The sequence below is a fragment of the Ciconia boyciana genome, chromosome 1, assembly GCF_034638445.1.
Source record: "Ciconia boyciana chromosome 1, ASM3463844v1, whole genome shotgun sequence".
In the NCBI taxonomy this organism is placed as follows: Eukaryota; Metazoa; Chordata; class Aves; order Ciconiiformes; family Ciconiidae; genus Ciconia; species Ciconia boyciana.
Genome location: NC_132934.1, coordinates 139,679,405 through 139,703,721, shown reverse-complemented (window position 1 = coordinate 139,703,721; position 24,317 = coordinate 139,679,405). Strand labels below are relative to the sequence as shown.

The window sequence follows — 24,317 nt, the reverse complement described above, 5'->3', positions numbered from 1 at the left end:
TTGACAGATGGAAGAGTGCATCAAACCTCTAATTGTTTAAACCATTAACTCATCTTTCCACCTGCATTATCTTTGGAAAGAGCTCAGCTGGAAGCCTGAAACAATTGCTCACAGACTGAATTCAGGAGTGTGCATTATTCTAAAAAGAAATCAGAGTTGTCTTTTTGAAACAGTCTGTTTATTTGGCTGCAGCATTTGTAAACTTATTTATCTTTATTTTCACATTTTCCTCTCAGTTCTGAAAACTCAAGAAACAGCCTTTCAGCCTTTCTGCAGAATCAATCAATCAGGGACCACTGCCTTGGCTGCTGGGAACAAGAAAGTTGTATTGCAATTCACAGTGCATTATGATGATCCCCATTTATCTCCAGTCCTTGTAAATGCCACTGCACATGCAGCTCTAAATTATGCCTGCTGGTCTTTTGACTTTCAGTTGCTTACAAAAAGAAAAACTTGTGTAAGGAGCTGTAAAAAAAAAAATTATCTCTACTTCACAAACTCTCTTGAAATGCCTTTCCCAGTCATTTTGCCCCCCCTTAGGACTAAAATACACTTTTCACTAAACCAGCATCATTGCAGGGCACTTTGTCATTTCATGTTACTCTCACCAGCGTTCGACTCCTATTGTTTTTATAGGGAAGCACCTGTTATGTGCTCAGCACTTCCAAGTACTTGAGAAGAACGGCCTTGGCACTATGGAGCTCACACTGTAAAAACAAACTGGCAAAATGGAGCAGGAACAGCAGGTGCCATGCATTTACATACAGTTTAGCAAGACTCACTGTTAATAAGATGACAGAAGGCAGTGGGATTTTAAGGACAGGACAGGAGCTTTGTGAATGATAGTAGGCAGGAGTCATTTTGGGCTTAGCAAGCATAAGTAGAGAAGAAGAAAACATAGGGCCACAAATATGATTAAGGGACTGGAGCATCTGCCATATACAGAGAAGCTCAGAGAGCTGGGACTGTTCAGCCTGGGGAGAAGAAGGTTCAGGGGGATCTTACCCTTCTTTACAAATACTTAATGGGAACCAATGTAGAAGTGGGAGCCAGGCTCTTCTCTGTTATGCCCATGGACCAGACCAGAGGCAATTGGCACAAATTAAAAAACAGGAAATACAAAAATTTTTTAACTGCGTGGTGGACAAACACTGGAACAGGTTGCCCAGAGAGGTTGTGGTCTTCATCTGTGGAGATACTCAAAACCCAACTGGACATGGCTCTGGACAACCTCCTCTTGCTGACCGTACTTGAGTAGAGATCTCAAGAGGTTCCTTCCAACCTAAACAATTCACTGATTCTTTGGTAGATTTGTAAGAAACAGGTAGATGGGCATACAGAATAGTGACACTAGTGGAGAGAAAGATGCAAAATACCACATAAAGATTTTCAGAGGATAAGTTAAGGAGAGGCAAATTTTTAAACAAGAATTATGTAAAGATTTGAAAGTTAAATCCAATAGCAAGGGTGAAGTCAGTGGGGGAAATCAACACACAAAACCCAACAGTTTATTGCCATTGTACAGAAAGTGCAAACCTCCAGTGCAACATTGTTATCCTTGAAGTACCTGAGTCATCCTTGCAGACTATTTTACTGGGCCAGACTCTGATAGTGTTTCACACATCAAGTAGTACCTTAATCCACACGTAGCTGTTAGTGGGAGGTTGATCAACAAATTTAATGGTTACTGTAATGCTTTAGTTCAAGTGGATTACATAAAGGGGAAGTTACTGGTCAAAGTAAACAAGAGGAGTGAAACAGACCCTTCACCTGCGTGCAGTCAGTATATGTATGTAGTCAGTGGGTCAATATGCATAAGAAAAAAATACAGTTGTGAAAATGGGTGAATGTGTTCTGCTTTTCTCCTGAACCCACTAAGTAAACTGTATTTCATTTTAAGAAGCAATATAATGAAGTTGACAGATAACAATATCTGTACATAGGATAAAAACAAGAATACTATTTTCTACCCTCATGAACATTGGGAATTGCAAGTAAAGATGTATAAGATCAGCTGCGGAAAACACAAATCTAATAACAACCATATCTGGGCAAAATTATTCTCTCAACACTGAACACACATCTCTCTACTCAGAATTTCTCATTAATGTCAATGAGAATTATGCTTGCAGAAAGAGATAGAATCCATACAGATTTCATTATGTGACTTTTATTTATAAAAATCTCTTAGAAAAGAAAAAGCAAAAATGTTCTGAGACCTATCACTTTAATAAATGCTAAACAAATCTCTAACAAAAAGTGTCACAAATATTTCTCAACAGCAGAACTAGACATTCTGGTTTAGCCACTCTGTATATTCAACCAACAGCATTTTAAACACTGACCTATCCTACCCTTCCCTCCCTAGCAGCTGCCATTACACTCAAAAATAAAAAAGATGAAGTTTTTTTTCTACATGATGTCATTTAGAGGGAACTTTTCCAGTATTAATGAGGGCTACAAAAGTGTATCAAAGCCAACTGACTACCTGTGCTGGAAACAAGTTGAATTCTTTAAACTGAAATAACAGATTAGATTATTATATGTTAGATGAGATCAATACATTACAGACACCAACTTCTTCATGTATATAATCATATACATAATAACCTCATAATCCTTTAAAATAATGACTTAAGTAACTCAGAGTATGAGATATCATAGAAAATATGACTAATGTGAGAGGAAAAGAAGGAATAAGCCCAAAGCAGATTTTATTTGCATACCTACGCATGTCAAAATATTATTTATTTTTGTTCTTAAAGACAGCCTGCAGATGACAGGCATGAAAATATTTTTAATTGCAATATGAAAGCTAAACACTTTGCTATGGTGCAAGATTTAAGCCCAACTTGTGTAAGTATACTGGATCTATCAGATTCCAGTTTTAATTGTTTTCCCCAACCAGACAATACACTTTGCAGAGCTTCTATTTTGCATTTCTCTGCTGGGCCAGCTGTTGGCAACAGGAGCTGGGGTTTTATGTAGTCATGTACGTGGAAGAAAAGAAGAGGGTGTCTACTTGTCTGGTTCTCTCCCCAAACAAGCTTTTGACCCATGTGGTGTCCAAGAATGAGTAGAGATGACTGAGATCCAGATGCGGGTCCAATGACGGCATGTCAAGAAATACTGAGGCCAGCCCAGACCAGCCCAACCCATTTTGCATTTTCTCAGTGCCTCCACTTTGCAGGTCCACTTTCTCATGCTGTTATTTATGAGCCCACCTTTGCATTACTCAGCAAGTCTGACAGGCTGCCAGTAATCTACTGATAAAGTAAAAGAAAATAAATGCTAAATTTTAACTTTCATTATCTAGACCAAATCTGAATGAAACCTCAGGACATAAAGTTCTATACCATGTAGTATCAATCCTAATGAGGGTGGCAATGCTAGTAGGAACATTTACACTGCTCCTGGGAGCACAGAGGGCCCACAAGCATATCTGAAATGCTTGTACACCAACACACGCAGTATGAGAAACAAACACGATGAACTGGAAGCATTGGCCAGCTCCCAGAGCTACGATATCATTGGTATTAGTGAGACTTGGTGGAATGAGACCCATGACTGGAGTGCTGGGATGGAGGGCTACAGGCTGTTCAGGAGGGATAGGCAGGGCAGGCAAGGTAGAGGAGTTGCACTGTGTGTAAGGGAGATATTTGACTGTACAGCCCTTACAGTTAGGGATGATGTGGTTGAGAGCCTCTGGGCAAGGATTAGAGGGATGGAAAACAAAGGAGATGGTGTAGTGGGTGTCTACTGCCAATTGCCCAGCCAGGATGACAGCTCTGATGAGTTATTCTATAGGCAATTAGGAGAAATCTCTGGATCAGTAGCCCTTCTCCTTATGGGAGATTTCAACTTCCCAGACATCAACTGGGAATATCATACTGCTGTGACGAGCACATCTGGGAAATTCTTGAAGTTTGTGGGAGATGATAACTTCTTTGTCACAAGTACTCAGTGAGCCAACTAGGAAAGATGTCCTCCTAGACTTAATATTTGTGAATAGAGAAGGACTCATGGGAGATGTGATGGTAGGTGGCTGTCTTGACCACAGTGATCATGAAATGGTTGAGTTTAAAATTTTCAGTGTAATGAGAAAAAAGGTCAGCAGAGTTGCTACCCTGGACTTCAAGAGAGCAAACTTGAAGCTATTCAGGGAGCTACTTAGCAGAGGACCCTGGGAATCTGCATTTGAGGGCTTAGGAGTCCACACGTGTTGGTCAGTTTTTAAGAACTAAATTTTAGAAGCATAGGACAGGCTATTCCACTGTGTTGAAAGTCAAGCAAGTGGACTAGAAGACCACCTTGGCTGAACAAGGAACTCCTCATGGAGCTCAAGAGGAAAAAGAAATTGTATGATCTCTGGAAGCAAGGTCAGGCTTCACAGGAAGATTACAGAGCTGTGGTTCATATATGCAGGGAGAAGACACAAAAAGGGCAAAGCTCAATTAGAGTTGAAACTGGCTAGTGTTGTGTCAGACAACAAGAAAGGCTTTAAGTACATTAATAGCAAGAGGAGGTCTAAAAAAAGACACTGGACTGGCAGTTGTTGATCACCTGACAAATAGGGATTAAGAAAAGGCGGAGGCATTCAATGCTTTTTTTGCCTCAGTCCTTAATAATACTGATAGACCTTGGGCTGCCTGGTCCCCTTACTCAGATGACCACGAGTGTGGGAACAGTGACTTTCCATTTGTGGACACTGAAATTGTAAGGAACCAGCTGTATCCGCTGAATGTTCACAAGTCCATGGGGCCTGATGGGATTCATCCCAGAGTACTGAAGGAGCTAGCGGATGTTATGGCAGGACCCCTCTCTATCATTTACCAGAGGTACTGGGAGTCTGGGGAGGTCCCTGCTGATTGGAAGCTAGGCAATGTTATTCCAGTTTTCAAGAAGGGCGTGAGGAAAGACCCAGGAAACTACAGACCTGTTAGTCTAACCTCAGTTCCTGGAAAAATTGTGGGGAAGATCGTATCGGGTACTACTGAAAGACATTTAAAGCATAATGCAACCATCAGGCACAGTCAACATAGGTTCACAAAAGGAAAGTCCTGTTCAACTAATTTGATATCCTTCTATAAGATCAACCGCCTAGCGGATAAAGGGAAGGCGGTAGATGGAGGTTTTTATGGATTTTAGTAAGGCTTTTGATATTGTGCCTCACAGCATCCTTCTGGACAAGTTGTCCAACTGTGGGATCAGTGGGTTCATGGTGCGCTGGGTGAAGAACTGGCTGAACAACAGGGCTCAAAGGGTTGCAGTGAATGGGGCTACATCTCACTGGCCACTGGTCACCAGCGGTGTTCTTCAGGGATCAGTTCTAGGGCCAGTTCTGTTCAATATATTTACCAACAATCTGGATGCAGGAGTTGAATGCACCATTAGCAAGTTTGCTGATGATATCAAACTGCGAGGTGCCGTTTGACTCTCTTGAGGGACAAGAGGCCTTGCAGAGGGACCTAGACAGATTGGAGCATTGGGCAATGATGAATGGGATGAAATTTAACAAGTCAAAATGCTGGATTCTGCACCTGGGATGGAGTAACGCCGGGCACAAGTATAAATTGGGAGAGGAGTGGCTGGAGAGCAGCCCTGCAGAAAGGGATCTGGGGGGGCTGGTCGGCAGCAGGCTCAACCTGCATCAGCAGTGTGCCCTGGCAGCCGAGGGGGCAAACTGCACCCTGGGTGCATCAAACACAGCACAACCATCCGGTCAAAAGCAGTGATTATCCCGCTGTATTCAGCGTTGGTGTGGCCTCACCTCGAGTACTGCGTGCAGTTGTGGGCCCCACAATTTAAGAAGGATGTGAAGGTCCTTGAAAGCATCCAGAGGAGGGCAACAAAGCTGGTGAAAGGGCTGGAAGGCATGTCCTGTGAGGAGTGGCTGAGGACTTTGGGGTTGTCTAGTTTGGAGAAAAGGAGGCTGAGGGGAGACCTCATTGCTCTCTGCAGCTTCCTGAGGAGGGGACGAGGAGAGGGAGGTGCTGATCTCTTTTCCCTGGTGTCCAGTGATAGAACATGTGGGCATGGCTGGAAGCTGCGCCAGGGGAGGTTTAGACTGGACATGAGGAAGCATTTCTTTACCGAGAGGGAGGTCAAACACTGGAACAGGCTTCCTAGAGAGGTGGTCGATGCCCCAAAGCCTGTCAGTGTTCAAGAGGCATCTGGACAATGCCCTTAATAATATGCTTTAACTTTTGGTCAGCCCTGAAGTAGTCAGGCAGTTGGACTAGACAGTTGTTGTAGGTCCCTCCCAACTGAAATTGTTCTATTCTATTCCTCTGATTTCCAAAGAAAAACCCGCCAAGTTTTCAAGACTCAGCTTCATGCTTAACATACTAAAAATTAAAAGAACCAATTTCAGGACTAAATAGTTACCGGATTAATATTCACTGTATTTATCAATATATAAACAACATACGGATGTTGCCACATAAAGATACATTAGTTTGTGTGTACAATAATTCTCAAGCATTATTTTAATTCTAGCCAACAGTACCAAACACTTTTCTCCTGGCTAAGTTGTGAAAAATGTTTAAACCTTAAAATAAGCTTCAATGTCAAAGTGTATTTTTTTAGGGGGTCTAAGAAATTGAAACCCGCCAGGTATCTACTGTAATTACAGGGCCAAAAAAAAAAAAAAGGGGAAAAAAAGGATTTGTACCATTCAATTTCTATTAAAAATTCTTATTCTTGAGACCACAAGATTTAAAAAAAAAAACAACCCCAACCAAATACCCACCATAAAGTAGTAATGAGAAGAGTGAACACAGTAGAAAAAAGAGCAAAACATAAGAAAAAAGAAAGACAAAACTATAAAATAATATGAAGAACATAAGCTCAAACTAAACAATAGAACTATGGACAAAGTTAGAGAAAAAAAATTTGGTTTCAAATCTATTACCAAAGAAGGTCACAACAAACTTAACTAACTCCAGTGCCATTTCTACCTCAATACTCATATTCGCAGTGGAAGCCAACCGGGCAATTGACAGGATCCCAAAAAAGCCCTCAGTCTGCTTCAACTCTGTACAAGCAGACAAGTAGGAGTGCATGATGGCAGCGAATAAATAACTACTGCAACCAAAAAAGGAAATTTATTTAATGATCCTATAGCTGTCCTAATTATAATAGAGTATTTTTAACATATTGAAATTACCCACCTCATGTCAAAACAGGGCAAGCATTCAAGAGCTCTCTTGTGTTTTATCTTGTAAAATAGACCTCTGGAGAGATCTTATTAAAGTAAATTACATATAAAATCATTGGTGCATATTTTGCTGCTCAAAGTCATGATTTTGTGACTTGGTCCATTAAAATAACAAAAATAGCCATTTGGGATGTAGGTAGTGATCTACAACTGTTCCTGTGAGAGCTAAAACCATTTTAGTTCATTAGACTTGCATCTCTTTGGAAAAATTAGTAGTTCTCAAAAGGTATTAATTTTCAAAATAACAGTTGTTGTCTACATTTGTATTAGAGGGCAATGGTATAATAGCTTGAATTAACTTTAGAGGTACTTCACTGACCAAACAAACTTGAACAATATCTTATCAACAGCTATCTTCAACTACAGAAGTATCCTTAAATACAAAGACCACAGACTTCCATGAGGAAAAAAAATCATTTAAATTGTATGCTAGTATTACGATATTTTCCCCAGTTATTCTATGTACAAAATTGTGGCCACAAAATTTCAACAGAATTTTATGCCAGACTGATCTTACTCTCAGAGCATAATGGACAGAGACTTTAGAACAGCTTTTTGCCAGTTCAGGTCTAGGCAAACTGAAGCCAAAACAGATAAAGGTGTTTGCAATGAGGAGAAAACACATGCAAAAGCCCTGTATTGGATGCTTTATGATGATTTTTTCTTCTCCATAGTTCCATCTCCCATCCAGGACTTCTACTTTTACAAGCTATTGTCTGTCCTTGGAATGAAAAAAATGCTTCTAAAATAAAATTGGGATTGTTTATGTTACAAGAAGATGGACTACACCGTACCTTTTCCATCTTATAAATTGTTCTAAGAAAGAGTAAAATAATAGATAAGTTACTAAATTACATCATCTTTCCTTGCTGTATCATCTACTGTCTGATACATGGATGAAACTTCCAAATAAAATTTCTCCACTGCATATCAGATGCAAATACTTGTGCAAACAAAAGGTGCTTCTGTGTTTCAAAGTCCCCCGCTAACAAAGTAGCTGGATGTTTGCTGTCATCTGCACTTTACCACAAATCACCTCAAAAAGCTGTGTCACTGAACACCACAGCCACAAAATAAAGCTGGACACTAGGAGAATCCTTTAGAAAAAGTTATCTGAGATATTTAGCAGAATCACACTCATATAAAACTCCTCCACTGAGGTGCTGACAAGCAGTGAAAGGAATCTGCATTTTTAAAAGGTTAACTCAATCCCCTGCATTGCTTTGAAAGTTTCAGTTAGGTAACGCAATTGTTTGACTTTGCATTGCAAAACACAGAAAACCAAAGCTTGCCTGAAACAAGAGACCATTCTGCTAACGTTCAGCTCTGCTAACAATTTGACCACGTTTATATTTATTTCTTTTTCTAAATATGGCAAAGCTGTTTTCTTAAGGAAAATATATTACCTTCCTAAGAAAGAATGAAAACATAAGGTAACATGACTGTAAAGTATATGTTAAGTAATTTAAAACTTAAACTGTTGTTGCATTTTGTATTATAAAAATAATATTAATTTGTAGCGTTCTTACACTGATTTCAAGAGACTAATACAATCTTAAAATAAACCTTACGTTCATAATACCTTATATCCATCTTAAGTGAATTCTATGAACTTGGGAGTGACTCAGAGAGATGTTCCTATAACCTTTGCCTTGCTTTAAAATCTGGACAACTTTTATTGTATGATTCCTTCTTTGTAGGGCAGACACAAACCACTGGAAAACCCTTCAGATTAGATAACATGGCAGCCTTCATAAATTAATAAAAAATAAAATTACATCAGGATCACTGTGGTACTGGGCAAGACCCACACACTTTCCTTAAAAGGCACTTCAGTTACAATAAGCCACATTCTCTGCACCTCTGTTTGGGTTTTTTTAAGAATGATGAGATTTCATTGCAGAAGTGCAACCCTTAGGAGCATGGCACAGCTAACAGGAATTGTTCCACTCTCTTCTTATACTGATGTTGTTATACTGTGGGTTTAATACTGACAAAAGCAATCAACTTTGTTTTATTTTCCTGCAATGGAACAGTCAATAACAAATTGGTCCATTTCCAATCCCATTCATTTCAACAGAAACTAGATCAGTGAACCAGTAATCTCACTCTTTAAATGTAAAGACGCAATTGTCATGTGTTAAAATCAAGGGTTAGCACCAGCATTTACGTAGATTAAATTATTAAAACAATACAGAACAATGCTACTTGAATTTAATCCCATTGCAGTACAACCTTCACAGAATAAAGAATAATATTGAAGTTAAAAAGCCTAAGTTATTGTAGAAACACATTTTCAGGAAGATGAGACAAAAATACTACCTTCATTATTTTCAGGCAAATTTCCAATGGATGCATCTTCCATGACATTTACAATCAATCAGCACTAGAGTGTGTAATTCCACTTTGACCCACCAAAGCTCCCAAATCATTGTTGCTTCTATCCAGACACCATAGAAAGACTCATGCACAGGAGAATCAGTTGACAATTAGCTCACTTACCCTTCAGGCTTTCAGGGTTAAAGTCCTAGGATAGGACAGGGCATCAGTAGAACTACTGGGATTTGTATCAAGAATTTTTTCAAAGAAATTCAGGCTAAAAATTAAATACCCAAACTGAATGAAATGTTGAATGTTGGCATACCTCGGTGCTGTCGGAGGAAGATTTTAGAGTAATTGACATTTTTTCTCTCTTATGACCAAAAATACTGAAAGAACACAAATGATACACCAGATTTTAGCCAATGTAAAGTTTGTTGATAACCACAGAATTATATTGGTTTAACTAAGCTTGATACTTATCCTCAAACATGATTCCTTTGTCCTGAAAGAGTAAATAACTCTGTTTTAATTTGGGATATTTTATTATAGGTTGAGGTTTCCAAATAAAATATAAACAGATGCTTCTGAAAACAGGCTAAGATGAAAAGCACTTAATCTACAGACAAGAGATGAAAACAACTAGGTAACTTAAATGAGAGGGGGGGAAAAAGGACATACCTTTGAACACTGTTTATGATTCTGGCACCAAGCAAGTGACCCATTGTTCTGAAAGACAAAGAAAAAATACATGAATAGTAATATTTATTTAAGACTAGATATTATCACCCTAACAGGTTTAAACAGAATTCTCCTTCCAGTTCTGCTTAGAGAATGATGTTGTGTCACAACATCAGTACCAATCCTCACTCCAACTCCCTTGTGTCAAGTAAAAGGCTCAGGAAAGTGTAAAGTGACCAGAGAAAAGTTAGGAAAGCATTTCATGAAGCAAGGCTGTGGAAAACTGACTGAAGTCACCTTTTAGTCCATCTTTGTAAAGACTTACTATCTCGACTTGATAGGAACCAAACAAAGGTAACACTTGTGTTTAAGAAATTCATAGGGATTGGGTAGTGATTCATGAACAGAAAGCCCATTAACCACATTTCAATATTGCACAACACTCAAAATAAATTTTCAAGGAAAGATAATGAACGGCCTTGAAGTAACTGGAAAATTCAATTAAAAGCAACATGAGTTTACCAAGAGTCAACCATGCCAGTTTTATTTTACATTTTTGATAATAAAGTGCATTTCCCAGATCAGGAAACACTGTAGCTCATTTGTCTTGACTGCAGTAAAACAACCAATACAGTATCACATGCAAAATAATAATTTAATCTAAAGGAAAAGAGAGCATGATGAGAAAAGAAAGATAAATACAAAATTGGCACAGGGACAAACAGCAACCTTATGTTTTACTAGAGGAGCTTCTGAAAGGTCAACTTTGGAAACAATATTTCCCAGTAAAAAAACCACAGCTCAGAAAACAGAAGTGTATGTTTGTGGGGTTAACAGATAAGACAAAATATTGATTCATTTTCTGTATAGTGGAAGATCAAAACAACATCAGGAAGATCTAAGTGACTCTGTGGACTGAACACAAGAAATGGGGTAAAACTTTGCAACACAGAGTGTTCATTCATGCACTTAGGAACTTATATGTATATATTTCTTCCATAATTTATAAATTCATACTCTGGAAACAGAACAGATGAAGATTCTAATAAATTTGTTGTTCACAATCTGACTACAATGGTGAGTCTATGAGGGAGTAATAGGACATCCTTTCATATGAATTAGGCAAGGTATTTCCGCAGGGATGAATTAACGTGATTGTACTATGCCTTCACCCTTGGCACTGACTATAGATCTGGAAATTAGTCTCCAGGGAAGAGGAATTCAGGTAGGCCAGAATGCAAAGGATTAGCAGGACTACACTTTCTTCTTTTTTTGTTTGTTTGTTTGTTTGTTTTAATAAGGAGAGATTCAAATAACAGAATAATACATATATATAACTTTTATGTATAAAAAGACACAGATAAAGCCAAAATTATTCTCTGGATGTACAACCACAATTAAGAAGCAGAAATAGATACATCAGCATGCATTGTAACTAAGTCAAGTAGACCTTTTTCTCCAAACAGCAGTACTCTGTTCCGATCTCAGCAAAGCTTATAAGCTTGAATACAGCGGCTTGCTACCACAGCTATGAAGCCCATGCTTTGAAGTTGGATCCGTCTTAGCAAATGTTTCAGGAGATCATGTTTGTGCATGACTTCATACAAGTATGTAGCCACACCTTCACACAAGCTCCTAAGATGTGGCCAGTAGGTCAAGGGAAGTGATAGTCCCCCTCTACTCCACTCTCGTGAGACCTCCCCGGAGTACTGCATCCAGCTCTAAGGTCACCAGTACAAGACAGACATGGACCTGTTAGAGCAGGTCCAGAGGAGGGCCACAAAAGCGATCAGAGGGCTGAAACACCTCTCCTCTGAAGAAAGGCTGAGAGAGTTGGGGTTGTTCAGCCTGGAGAAGTGAAGGCTCCAGGGAGACCTTATTGCAGCCTTTCAATACATGAAGATTATAAGAAAGACAGAGAAAGACTTCTTACCAAGGCCTGTAGTGACAAGACAAGGGACAATGGTTTTAAACTGAAAGAGGGTAGATATAGAGTGGACATAAGGAAGAAATTGTTTACATTAAGGGTGGTGAGACACTGGAATAGGTTGCCCAGAGAAGTTGTGGATGCCCCACCACTGAAAGTATTCAAGGTCAGGTTGGATGGGGCTTTGAGCAACCTGATCTAGCGAAAAGAACTCCCTTCCCAAGGCAGGGGGGTTGGACTAGATGATCTTTAAATGTCCCTTCCAACACAAACCATTCTATGATTGTACAATTCTATGACTATGAAGATTGTTCAAGTCACACACTCACAGAATGACTGAGGTTGGAAGGGACGTCTGGAGGTCATATAGTCCAACCCCCCTGCTCAAGCAGGGACACCTACAGCCAGTTGACCAGGACCAGGTCCAGATGGCTGTTGAATATCTACAAGGATGGAGACTCTGCAATCTCTCTGGGCAACCTCTGCCAGTGCTCAGTCACCCCCACAGTAAAAAAAGTGTTTCCTGATGTTCAGAGGGAACCTCCTGAGTTTCAGTTTGTGCCCATTGCCTCTGGTTCTGTCACTGGGCATCACTGAGAAGAGCCTGGCTCCATCTTCTTTGCACCCTCCCTTCAGGTATTTATCCCCTCAGCCTTCTCTTCTGTAAGCTAAACAGTCTCAGCTCTCTCAGCCTTTCTTCATAGGAGAGATGCTCCAGTCCCTTCAGCATCTTCATGGCCCTTCACTGCACTCTCTCCAGTATGTCCTTGTCTCTCTTGTACTGAGGAGCCCCAGAACTGGAGACAGTACTCCAGCTGTGGCCTCACCAGTGCTGAGGAGAGAGAAAGGACCACCTCCCTCAAGCTGCTGGCAATACTTTGCTGAATGTAGAGCAGGATACTATTATCCTTCTTTGCTGCAAGAGCACATTGCTGGCTCATGTTCAACTCTGTCCACCAGGACCCCCAGGACCTTTTCTGACAAGCTGCTTTCCAGATGGGTGGCCCCCAGCATACATTGGTGTATGAGGTTGTTCCTCCCCAGGTGCAGGACTTTGTACTTCCCCTTGTTGAACTTCATGAGGTTCCTGTCAGCCCATTTCTCTAGGTGTTGAGGTCCCTCTGCATGGCAGCATGACCCTCTGGCATATCACCCACTCCTCCCTGTTTAGTGTCATTAGCAAACTTGCTGAGGGTACACTCTGCCCCAACAACCAGGTCATTAATGAAGATAGTAAACAGGACTGTTTTACAGTATTGGCCCCTGGGGCACACCGCTAGTCACTGGCCTCCACCAAGACTTTGCACTGCTGATCACCTGGGCTCAGCCATTCAGCCAGTTTTCAATCCACCTCACTGCTTGCTCATCCAGCCTGTATATCAACAGCTTGTCTGTAAGGATCTTACAGGAGACACTGTCAAAGGCCTTACTGTTGTCCAGCTAGACAACATCTACTGCTTTCCCCTTGTCTACCAGGCCAGTCACCTCATCATAGAAGTTCATCAAGTTGGTATAGTATGACTTCCCCTTGGTGAAGCTATGCTGACTACTCTTGATGATTTGCTTGTCCTTAATGTGCCTGGAAATGGTTTTCTGCATTAGCTGCTCCATCACCTTCCCAGGGATGGAGGTGAGGCTGTAGTTCCCCAGGTCCTCCTTCTTTCCTTTCCTGAAGATAGGAGTGACGTTTGCTTTCCTCCAGTCTCCTGGAACTTCTCCCAGTGGCCATAATCAAGCAAAGATTATCAAGAGTAGCCTCACAATGACATCAGCCAGCTCTCTCAGCACTCCTGGGTGCATCCCATCAGGGCTCATGGACTTGTTCATGTCCAGTTTGCTTACGTATTCCCTGACCTGACCCTCTTCCAACAAGGGTACGTTTTCCTTGCTCCAACCCTTCCCCTGGTCTCTGGGGCCTGGCATTCCTGAAGGCTGGCCTTGCTAATGAAGTCTGAGGCAAAGGTGGCCATCAGTACCTCAGCCTTTTCCATGTCCTGCATAAACAGGTCCCCTGTTTTGTTGAGCAATGGGCCCACATTTTCCCTAGTCTTCCTTTTGTCTCCCATGTACTTACAGAAGCCCTTCTTGTTGTCTTTGTCGTCCCTGGCCAGATTCAATTCCATTTGGGCTTTAGCTTTCCTAACTTCATCTGTGGATGCTTGGACAATGTTTTATGTATTCCTCCCAGTTTACCCACCCTTACTTCCACCCTCTGTATGCTTTCTTTTTGTGTTTGAGTATTGCTACAAGCTCCTTGTTCATCCACACAGGCCTCCTGGCATTTTTGCGTGACTTCCTATTCATTGGGATGGACTGCTCTTGAGCTTGGAGGAGGCGATCCCTGAATATTAACCATCTTTCTTGGGCCCCCCTACCCTTCAAGGCTTCATCCCACTGGACTCTTCCAAGCAGATCTTTGAAGAAGCCAAAGGTTGCTCTCCTGAAGTTGTTCCAAAAATCTTTCCAGCTGACACAGGAGCTTGGCCCAAACAAAAAAAAAATATAGCAAAAAGGACTGAAATCCCCTTTTTATCCAAGATGCTGTACACCAAAAGGACCAGAACGCACAGCAAGTAAAAGCACAGAAGCAGTATGCATTTTGACTCACATGTTCCCAACAGATAGTTTGTGGAAGTTAAAGCCTTCATACGGCAAAGAACACAAATCTGTTTTTAACCTAAACACAAGTTATTCTAGCAATATCAACAGGATATTGTTGCTACTTGTGCTTTAAGCTAAGCGCACTCTTTGATGCACTGATGAACCAACTGAATTAAAAAAAAAAAAACCAAACAAAAAAACCCCCACAAAACAACAAGAAAACCCAGAGATCTACTCCAAGATCAGTAGGAGAAAAAAATTTTTGGTTAGATCAGTCATCTAGCTGAGGGTACGCCCTTTCTGTACTTAAAGAGATGAGCAGAGCTCACTAAGATGGTTCTGTAAAAATACCAATGGTGAGTCACTTCCAAGGACAATTCAGAATCACTTTCCAAATTTTTCTTAAGTTTCTGTTAGCAGGAAAGACAAAAAGACAGAGGATAAGATAATTAGGCTACAAACTTGTGTGTTTCAGCCACGCAAGAAAAATCACTGTTTTCTTCATTTTGAGCATTAAGCATATTTTGAATCTGATACAATGCAAAGACAAGTCAGTTACACAGATTTGGATTAGATACATTGGAAAATTCAGGAACTGAAACTAAAGCATTGAACTTGCATGTTACTCTTGTACCTTAAGAACCAAACTAGTGCAAATTATACTTATGCTTTCCCCTCAACTTTTAATCTGAATTTCAGAAACTTTTATATATGCTTTTTTTTCTTTTGTATGAGCTGTAGTGCTAAAAATGTCTATTTCTGCATTACCTAAGCAGCTCTGGGGATTATAAACATAAAGACATATCCACTCCTTTCCACTTGTAAGCTTATTTAGGAGCAATTTAAGAATTGTAGTTCATACAATTTAATTTCAATATTTTATGAACATTTATTTTGTCTTATCTTCCCAGCAGGTTACAATGCAATCATTATTTGACTTTATAATACCATTTTTATCTTCCGTTGCTGTAGAATTTAGCTAAAACTGAGATTTGCTACCGTAAGAATAGCTACCTATGAGCAACATGTCAGGTCCAACCCCTTCAAAAAAGAGATATATAAACAGAAGAAGTAAAACTTTAGAACAGCCGTAAATAACATATGCTAGTGGGAATACTTTAGTATTACCCTCAATGCTGTATGAGGATTTATTATTTCCATTTACAGATCTAGCCATCAGTAATGTTAAAACAATATTTTATGTGCTACTTTCAATTTATCCCTCCTTTCTTCTTCATATAAAATGTGACAGCGGTAGCTGATTGTAATAACAGATTAGTAGCAGCTCGCCGCTTTGTTTCAGTTATGCTGCTGCTTTCCACTGAACTAGAAAAAGCACTCCTGCTTTTGAATTATATCTGTTACTTGAGACAATAACGCCATAAATGTCCAGATGTGTGGCTTTCCTGCTTCCTAATTTTAATGTCTACAAATGTTTTCATTTTTCTACTGAAAACTATTACCACTGGAATTAAAAAGTAAGTTTACCAAAACATAAAAGTATTGTTTAGCTACTTCAGCTTCATACAAACATGATGTGAATGATCTTTCATTGTACAAGGTGAAAGAGCAAATTCTACAGGTTTCCTTTGAACAACAGGGTATCAGAGGAAGCAGGAATGCTAAATGAACACTCTCCTCCACTCTACATCTTAGCAAATGTTTAATCTAAGTTACACAAATGTTCAGCTGTGATTTTTTTTCTGCTTTTAATCTAGCGTACCTGGCTGAAACTGTAATTTCAAACTATCAGACACTTGTGTTTTATCTGTAGCATTTTACATGCTCCCAGATTACATCCTCAGTTCCCTCACGTCCAGTTTTCTTCAAACCCAATCCTGATTTGACTTATGCCAATGAGAGTTATGACTTTGTCTTTAGTGGTGGCTTCACTCTGCTGTGCAGAAATGGCCTCGAAGAAGAGTTAAATACCACTGTTTCTGCCCATCTATAAGCCTTCCACCAGTGTATGTTCAGGGCAACCTTAAAGTATCTTTATCTGTGTACTGAAGAGGAGAAGAAACTGTGCTCAATGGGGCAAACCCCAAATATTCTATCTTCCCAGCACTGACACATCATATGAAAGATGTCAGGCAGATGAGACTGTTTTAGTCTCCAACATCACATAGTAGATGGAGACAACAGGAACTCAGGCCACTGTCTGAGCCCCACACACTTTCAATCTGCCAGAAAGGAAACTGTAGACAAATAGAATCAGACCTTCAAAGACCAGGACTATTTGACATGTATAAGGCAAGAGTTTGCAACAGCAAAGAGGGGGGGAGAAAAAAAAAGGAAAAGAAAAAAAAAAAATCAGACAAATAATACAAGATTTATCATTCAAATTTTTCATGAAAATACAAGCCACAAGTATTTTCAATGAAACTGATAAATTGGCAGCTCTAATCAGTCTTACTAGGCTTCATTTCAGCAAGTATATGTGCACATTTCCTTTCCTCCGGTAAACCACAAACGTCCTTCGGCCTAAACAGTTAAGATAGAAACATCTGTGTTCTGTGCCTTCTTATGCCTTTAAAAAAGAAAAGTTGTGTAGCATCTCTTGTAAGAAAAAAATGCATGTAGAGAGGCAATGAAGAATCAATCTTCATCTATCTACATTGTGCCCCAGGGAAGAAAATTAATAACTTTCACAAGCAAGTGAAAACTGGCCTTTCATTGGAGCAATGGAAAAAAAAAAAAAAAAAATCCTTCATTTGCATCTCTGTCCATAATTAAGTTAGGAGGTACAACCCTTCTTTTGAAATGCCAGAGATCAGCTGTGAAAAATGAACTAGCCATTTGATCTGCTATGGCAATACCTATATACCTATTACCAGTTTTGGAAGTCTTTTGTCCCCTGCCCAAACTTCAATTCATTTTTGAGTGAAACCACTATCTCTCAGAAGTGGCCTCTCCTGACGACCTCACTGATTCTTTCAAAATGACAAAAAAGCATAGAAATAAGCCCTTCAAATAACAGTACTCACTGACATGAAACAGAGCATTTGAGTAGACAAACCAATACCTGCTGCAATGATGAATTTAAAAAGACCTGTTCGCAACATTTTCCTTAACCTTTCAAAAATCTCAACAGCATGAAATTATATGTAATGGTAAAATACAATTTATACTGTGCCTGACATACATTTCCTGACTGCATGCTCACTAAGACACAAATTAATATAGGGACTTATCTGTGGCAGTGCTGTGTGCCCCCAGGCCCAACTCTAAAGTGTGGAATTAAGCTGCAGAATGGAATCAACAAATTCAGACTAGGCTTTCCAGTTCCCAAATACCAAAGCATGCACCTAGGAATGAATTTCAGAAAAGCCTGTACACTTAGTGGGGAGGGATACCAAACCCAGCAGATAGGAAATGCCAAAGAAAAATGTATTTCTCAAAGCCTTTCTCTTGAGATTAAACACAAACTCGTAGTAGATGTATGGACAGGGGAACCACAGTCCCACCTCTCCTGGGCTCTGGTATTTAGTTATCTTTTTGCATAGAAATAACTGGAACACATTTTTCTTTGAAAATATGGCAGAAAAATGAAAAGAGGATACGCTTTTATACAACAGCTTGAACATTTGCCCCAGAAGTCTTTCACCAAGCTACAGCAAATTTAAGCGCTTATGCACTTTGAAATGACTCTTAGCAACAGACTAGAGTGAAGACTGAAACCTGGCCAGCAAAACTGAACCACTCTGTCAAAATGAACAGGAGATACATGGAGTTAGAGACAGTGAATGAGCAAGGTCATAAAGCCCATTGACGAGGTCCACCTCTGGGAAACAAGACTACTCCTACAAGAACAATTTATGCAAATATATTTTTAGTGTCTTCACTTCTACATGCTTGTCCAATGTACAGCAAGTTTGAAGACCATCCACTGGAAAAGCCATGGATAGAAGAGGATCAGTATGAGATGAAACCACCCATAAAGTGCAACAGAATCCCAGAAATATTCTGGTTCCTTGGCTTCCATCCAGGGAAGACAGGAAGGACATACAAACAACTGAAAAGTGTGCATTTTCTTCCTTTTATAAAGTTTCTTATTTCATTGTAAATTATGTCTTAAGGAAGTAATTAATTCCTTTGTAAGGGATTCCTGTTGCGTTATAATGGTTCTAATAAGGAAAGAAATTGAATAAAGCAAGCATCAACAAATCATAAACTGAACGTTATTGAGCAGGACCATTTCTGATACTTAGATAAACAGGAATCGTGTTTGCATGTATAGCAGCAGTTTCCATTATAAACATTTCATTGGGATACTTCATCCCATCCTGATAGAAAACGATCAGACCTTGGTCAGTCACGCTTTCATCAACTCAAAGCTATATTAAACCATGTGACAACCCTAATTGCTACTAGGAAGTTCCAGCTAACATAAAACATTGTCATATACTTCAGAAAAAGCAATTCTGCCCAGTAGGTGCCCCTGGATCCCAGTATCCTCAGTTGGTGGCACCTGGATACAAGCTCCCAAGAACACAGCCCCAGTACAGCTGCTGCTACAGCCCATCTCACACACACTGACAAAGCAGACTGGGACTCCAGTAGCCAATGCCCCTGTAGCTGGGTGGGTTACTCTGGCCCCCAGTAGCCAAGCCCCCTGTGGTCTTGCCCTTAGAGACACACTGTGACACACCCAGAGGTGGTCAGGACTCCCCTGGTCCTGCAGTTGCCGGCCTGCTGTCCTCTCACCCCTGGAGGCACACCTCTGGAGGCACCTACCCATGGGCTTGTCCAGCTGGCTCTTTGCTAGTGCTCACACACTCACCCACGCTCGGGCCACTGGCACGACAGACACACAGGCCCCTGTGACCCCCAGTCCCACGCTTGGTTTCACTCGCTCCAGTCCCTCCAGCTGCCGGCTCTCAGCACACAGGCCCTCTGGCCCATGGTCCCAGCCCAGCCGCCAGCACCCAGACTCTCGCTCGCTCCAGCCGCCAGCACCATGGACACACGGGCCCCTGCCCTGTGATCTGACTCTGGTTGCTGGCACTCAAGGCCCGGTACACACAACAAGCACACACGTACGTATGCAAAGAAGAGATGCCCTTCAGCCACGAAAAGAGTCAGAAGTGGAATTTGATAAGATAGGACAGACTGCGCTGGTCAGGAGCAGGGCATGGCCAGACAAGCCTATCACCTATTTACATACATCCAGCCCTTTTTATCCCCTTATCCCTCTATTTCCCTGTAATAAATCCTGAGCAATTCCAAAACACTCTCCCCCTGCATCCCATACTCTGTGCCATGCCCCAGGCAGCATCTCCCCTCAGTCCAAAAGGGGATCCAGCATTGATTCACTTCGATGGGTCTCATGGCTGGATGATTCACCTTGATGGCTCTCCTGGGACAGCCCTGGGAGGGCCCGGGCAGGCCACCCCTCCCTCCGAGTCCTTAATCTGGGCTCCCGCCTGCCTTCGGGACTCTGTGCTCCCCTGGCCATGTGGAGACGGGCGTCTGATGGGCTGATGGCTGCTGTGGTGGGCCTGGGAGCAGCCGGGCTGGGTGCGATTTGGGATCCCGCACCTGCCGTCACCTCTGAGCTCTTTCGTGGGTCTGCAGAGGAGCTTTTATCACACAACCTAACAGTTCATACCTAAATATTTTATAGCAGTCAGAACTGAACCAAATTCCAGATAGCCCAAGATCATGTATCCAAGAGTGGCAAAAAATGGTTACTGAAGCAAAAGTGTAAGAACTGGATGAACAACTAAGGGCTCATTCCATATTTTTGGCCTTTCTTGTTACCCTTCTTTAATTTTCCTACTTCTGCTACACTTTTTTGAGATGGAAGGACAGCAACAGCATGCAACGTTCAAAATGGATCATGGCATAATTTATACAGTATCATAAAATCTTCAATTTTTTTCACTGTTGTTTTTCAAAAATCCTTAACTTTCAGTTTACAGTTTTGATTCCTCCAGAGAAGTTAGCTGATATTTTCACCTTTGTCACATGTTTCAATGTTGCATGTGCAGGTCTCAGGGCCCTGAAGACATGAATAGACCTTAACAGCCCTGAGCTGCCTCATCTGCGGTCTCCACCCTCACCTCCTGCCCACGGGCCCAGAAGTCCCATTTCAGCCGGGCTGGGCCCATCAGTCCTTCCGTGAGCTATGCTGCAGCTGTGCCTCTCTGGCCCTGCCTCCTGGATGGACACCTCACCTATGCCGTAGGCAGCTCATCTCCTGGGTGTACCCCGTAGCTTGTCTCTGGCCTTGTCTCATGGCTGGACCTAGGACCCCTTGCTGAGGCCTTGTCTCTGGCCCTGTTTCCTTTTAGAATAGAACAGAATATTTCAGTTGGAGGGACCTAAAACTATCATCTCGTCCAACTGCCTGACTACTTCAGGGCTGACCAAAAGTTAAAGCATGTTATTAAGGGCATTGTCCAGATGCCTCGAACACTGACAGGCTTGGGGCATCGACCACCTCTCTAGGAAGCCTGTTCCAGTGTTTGACCTCCCTCTCGGTAAAGAAATGCTTCCTCATGTCCAGTCTAAACCTCCCTGTGCACAGCTTTGAGCCATTCCCACGCGTCCTGTCACTGGACACCAGGGAGAAGAGATCAGCACCTCCCTCTCTACTCCCCCTCCTCAGGAAGCTGCAGAGAGCAATGAGGTCTCCCCTCAGCCTCCTTTTCTCCAAACTAGACAACCCCAAAGTCCTCAGCCACTCCTCACAGGACATGCCTTCCAGCCCTTTCACCAGCTTTGTTGCCCTCCTCTGGATGCATTCAAGGACCTTCACATCCTTCTTAAATTGTGGGGCCCACAACTGCACGCAGTACTCGAGGTGAGGCCACACCAACGCTGAATACAGCGGGATAATCACTGCTTTTGACCGGCTGGTTGTGCTGTGTTTGATGCACCCAGGGTGCAGTTTGCCCCCTCGGCTGCCAGGGCACACTGCTGACTCATATTGAGCCTGCTGCCGACCAGCCCCCCCAGATCCCTTTCTGCAGGGCTGCTCTCCAGCCACTCCTCTCCCAATTTATACTTGTGTCTGGCATCACTCCACCCCAGGTGCAGAATCCGGCATTTCAACTTGTTAAATTTCATCCTGTTAATCATTGCCCAATGCTCCAATTTGTCTAGGTCCCTCTGCAAGGCCTCTTGTCCCTCAAGAGAGTCAAACGGCACCTCGCAGTTTGGTTTCATCAGCAAACTTGCTAATGGTGCATTCAACTCCTGCATCCAGATCATTGATAACTATATTGAACAGAACTGGCCCTAGAATTGATCCCTGAGGAACACCGCGGGTGACCAGTGGCCAGCCAGATGTAGCCCCATTCACTGCAACCCTTTGAGCCCTGTTGTTCAGCCAGTTCTTCACCCAGCGCACCGTGAACCCACTGATCCCACAGTTGCCCCTGGCTACCCCTGACCCTGGCTCATCACTTGCCGTGCCTGGGGCTGCTGATGAACCTGTTACCAGCACCCAGCTCTGCCCGCCCTGTGGGGCTGCTCCCCTCGGAGATGCCATGGCCTGCAATGGGGTCACCCTCAGCCCCTGGCTCCCCATTCCCTGGGAGCAGCCAGCCCTCGCTGAGCCTGACAGCAGGAGACTGTGCTTTGGAGTCTATGATAACATCTTCATTTTTTCCTGATGTGTAAGAAATGTAGACTTTGTTCTAGTTAACAAAAGCACAAAGCAAGATTTCAACAACAAATCCAAATAAAGATCACTGAAACCAGGCAAAACAACAAAACATATAAAACCTACCAAAACAAACAAACAAAACCACTGCATAGGACTCTAACATGAGAAAAGGTAAAAGAACAAACAGTACTTAGCGGATATTAGTCACATTGTCTGATATATTACCATCAGACACTTGGATAACTTTATGATGAGTGTGTTATATAAAAACTTTGAAATACAGCATTAAGCTTAACTATGTACATATATTTCCTCTACCATCTTACAAATACATACAACTCTTTTTATAAAAAAAAAAAATTAACTGAGCAACAGTATTCTGAAAAGGAAGCTGAAGGGAAGAACGCATTTTGGAACATATACCTGGAGTTCTGCGGTTACTGTAATTGGTCACTGTGATCCCTCACAGCTAAATCAAATGTCCATCCTCCTTAGCCGAAGCCATTTCCATACTACAGATGTTTAAACCGTAGAAAAGTAAATGTTGGTTACTGGTTAACCCAAAGTAATTAAGTTAAAGAGGTGACTGAATGTAAGAAATAGTTATAAAACTGATCAGCCTAACAATTCATTCTGGTGACATAACTGCAGTTTGTAAATATAAACTAAAATTAAATTATCATGGGTAACACCTTGACTAACACTGCAGTCTAATTTTAAACATCTGGATTTAACACCACAAAATGCATATCACAAATAATTTTTTTAAAGTCTTACTCAGGTTTTCTTTTGGAATTACTAATGTTGCCATCACCTGTAATGTGCTAACTCCTGTCACAGTGATATGGTGGGTCCATCTGTAGAAGAATGGGTACAAATAGAACGGTATTGACCTAAACCTTGCATTGATATTTCCTAAGCAGTTCATGCAAAGTCATCTTCAACCTTCGTTTCTATTACAGACTGTTTTCATTAGAGTTTACACTGAAATATTTAAAGCCATAACTTTACATGCACCAAAGTAAAAACACAGAAAAAACATTAAGATCAGAGTAATTACAAAAGAAATTAAGTAAAATCAGCAACCATCACCTAAATCATGAGACACAACAGTATTCATTCGCTGGCTGTCATCATTAGTAGGTTCCTAGAAAGACAGTCATCAAAATCCAAAGGTCATTACCAATGAAACAGCAAGAGATCAGTACTTTTGAAAATACAGACTATGTATTGCTTGGATTAAATTTGCATCTCAGGTATGGAACACCTGTTCTCTTTTTACAGCAGTGTCTTCTCAAATGGATAGAAAAACTACTAGATAAACACAAGCTGTAAAAACAAACAAGACACAGGAATCCTTGTGTCTCCACCACACTTGTGAGTTATGACTGCCTTCTTGTGGTTTCACAGACTTCACTCTTACCACTTCTAAGACTGATCTCAACTGAGGTCTTATTCTACTTAGCAGAAGTTTCTATCAATCTGTAAAAGAATCCAGATGAAATAAACTTCACTTCGCTAAGCAATAGGAGGAATTAAATACACTGACACTAACTTGAAGATATTAAAATTAAATATGGAATATCACACTCAGGCATATACTTTGGGCCAAATCCTGCACACATTTCTTGGGGTTAAGTAATCCAGTTGAAGTGAACAGAAACTAATCCAATGGCATTAATATGGGAAGCAAAAATGGCTTGTCGACTATTTGTTTGTAGGCTCTATTTCAAAACCCCCACCCTTACAAAATGCTAATGTGACTTTTTTTGTCGTGTCATAAAGTAGATTTGCTATACAAATGAAATAATGAGACAATAAAAGTATATTCCGGCTCAAGGATGTGACAGAAATGTAGCCCACTGGGAAATTAACACTGAAAAGAACAAGATACATTCTAAAAATGTAATGTTTACTTATGCAAAATACAATATAAATGTAGACATACATGACCT

General features: G+C 41.2%; 1 protein-coding gene across 1 annotated transcript in view; it reads right to left on the bottom strand.

The window, feature by feature from the left end:
- ANOS1 (anosmin 1) overlaps nt 1–24,317 on the bottom strand; it is a 148,168-nt gene that overhangs the window by 106,611 nt on the left and 17,240 nt on the right. The window contains exon 2 of the mRNA XM_072849517.1: nt 10,220–10,267. Within this exon, the coding sequence (XP_072705618.1) occupies nt 10,220–10,267 (48 nt within the window). The remainder of the gene's footprint in view (nt 1–10,219; nt 10,268–24,317) is intronic.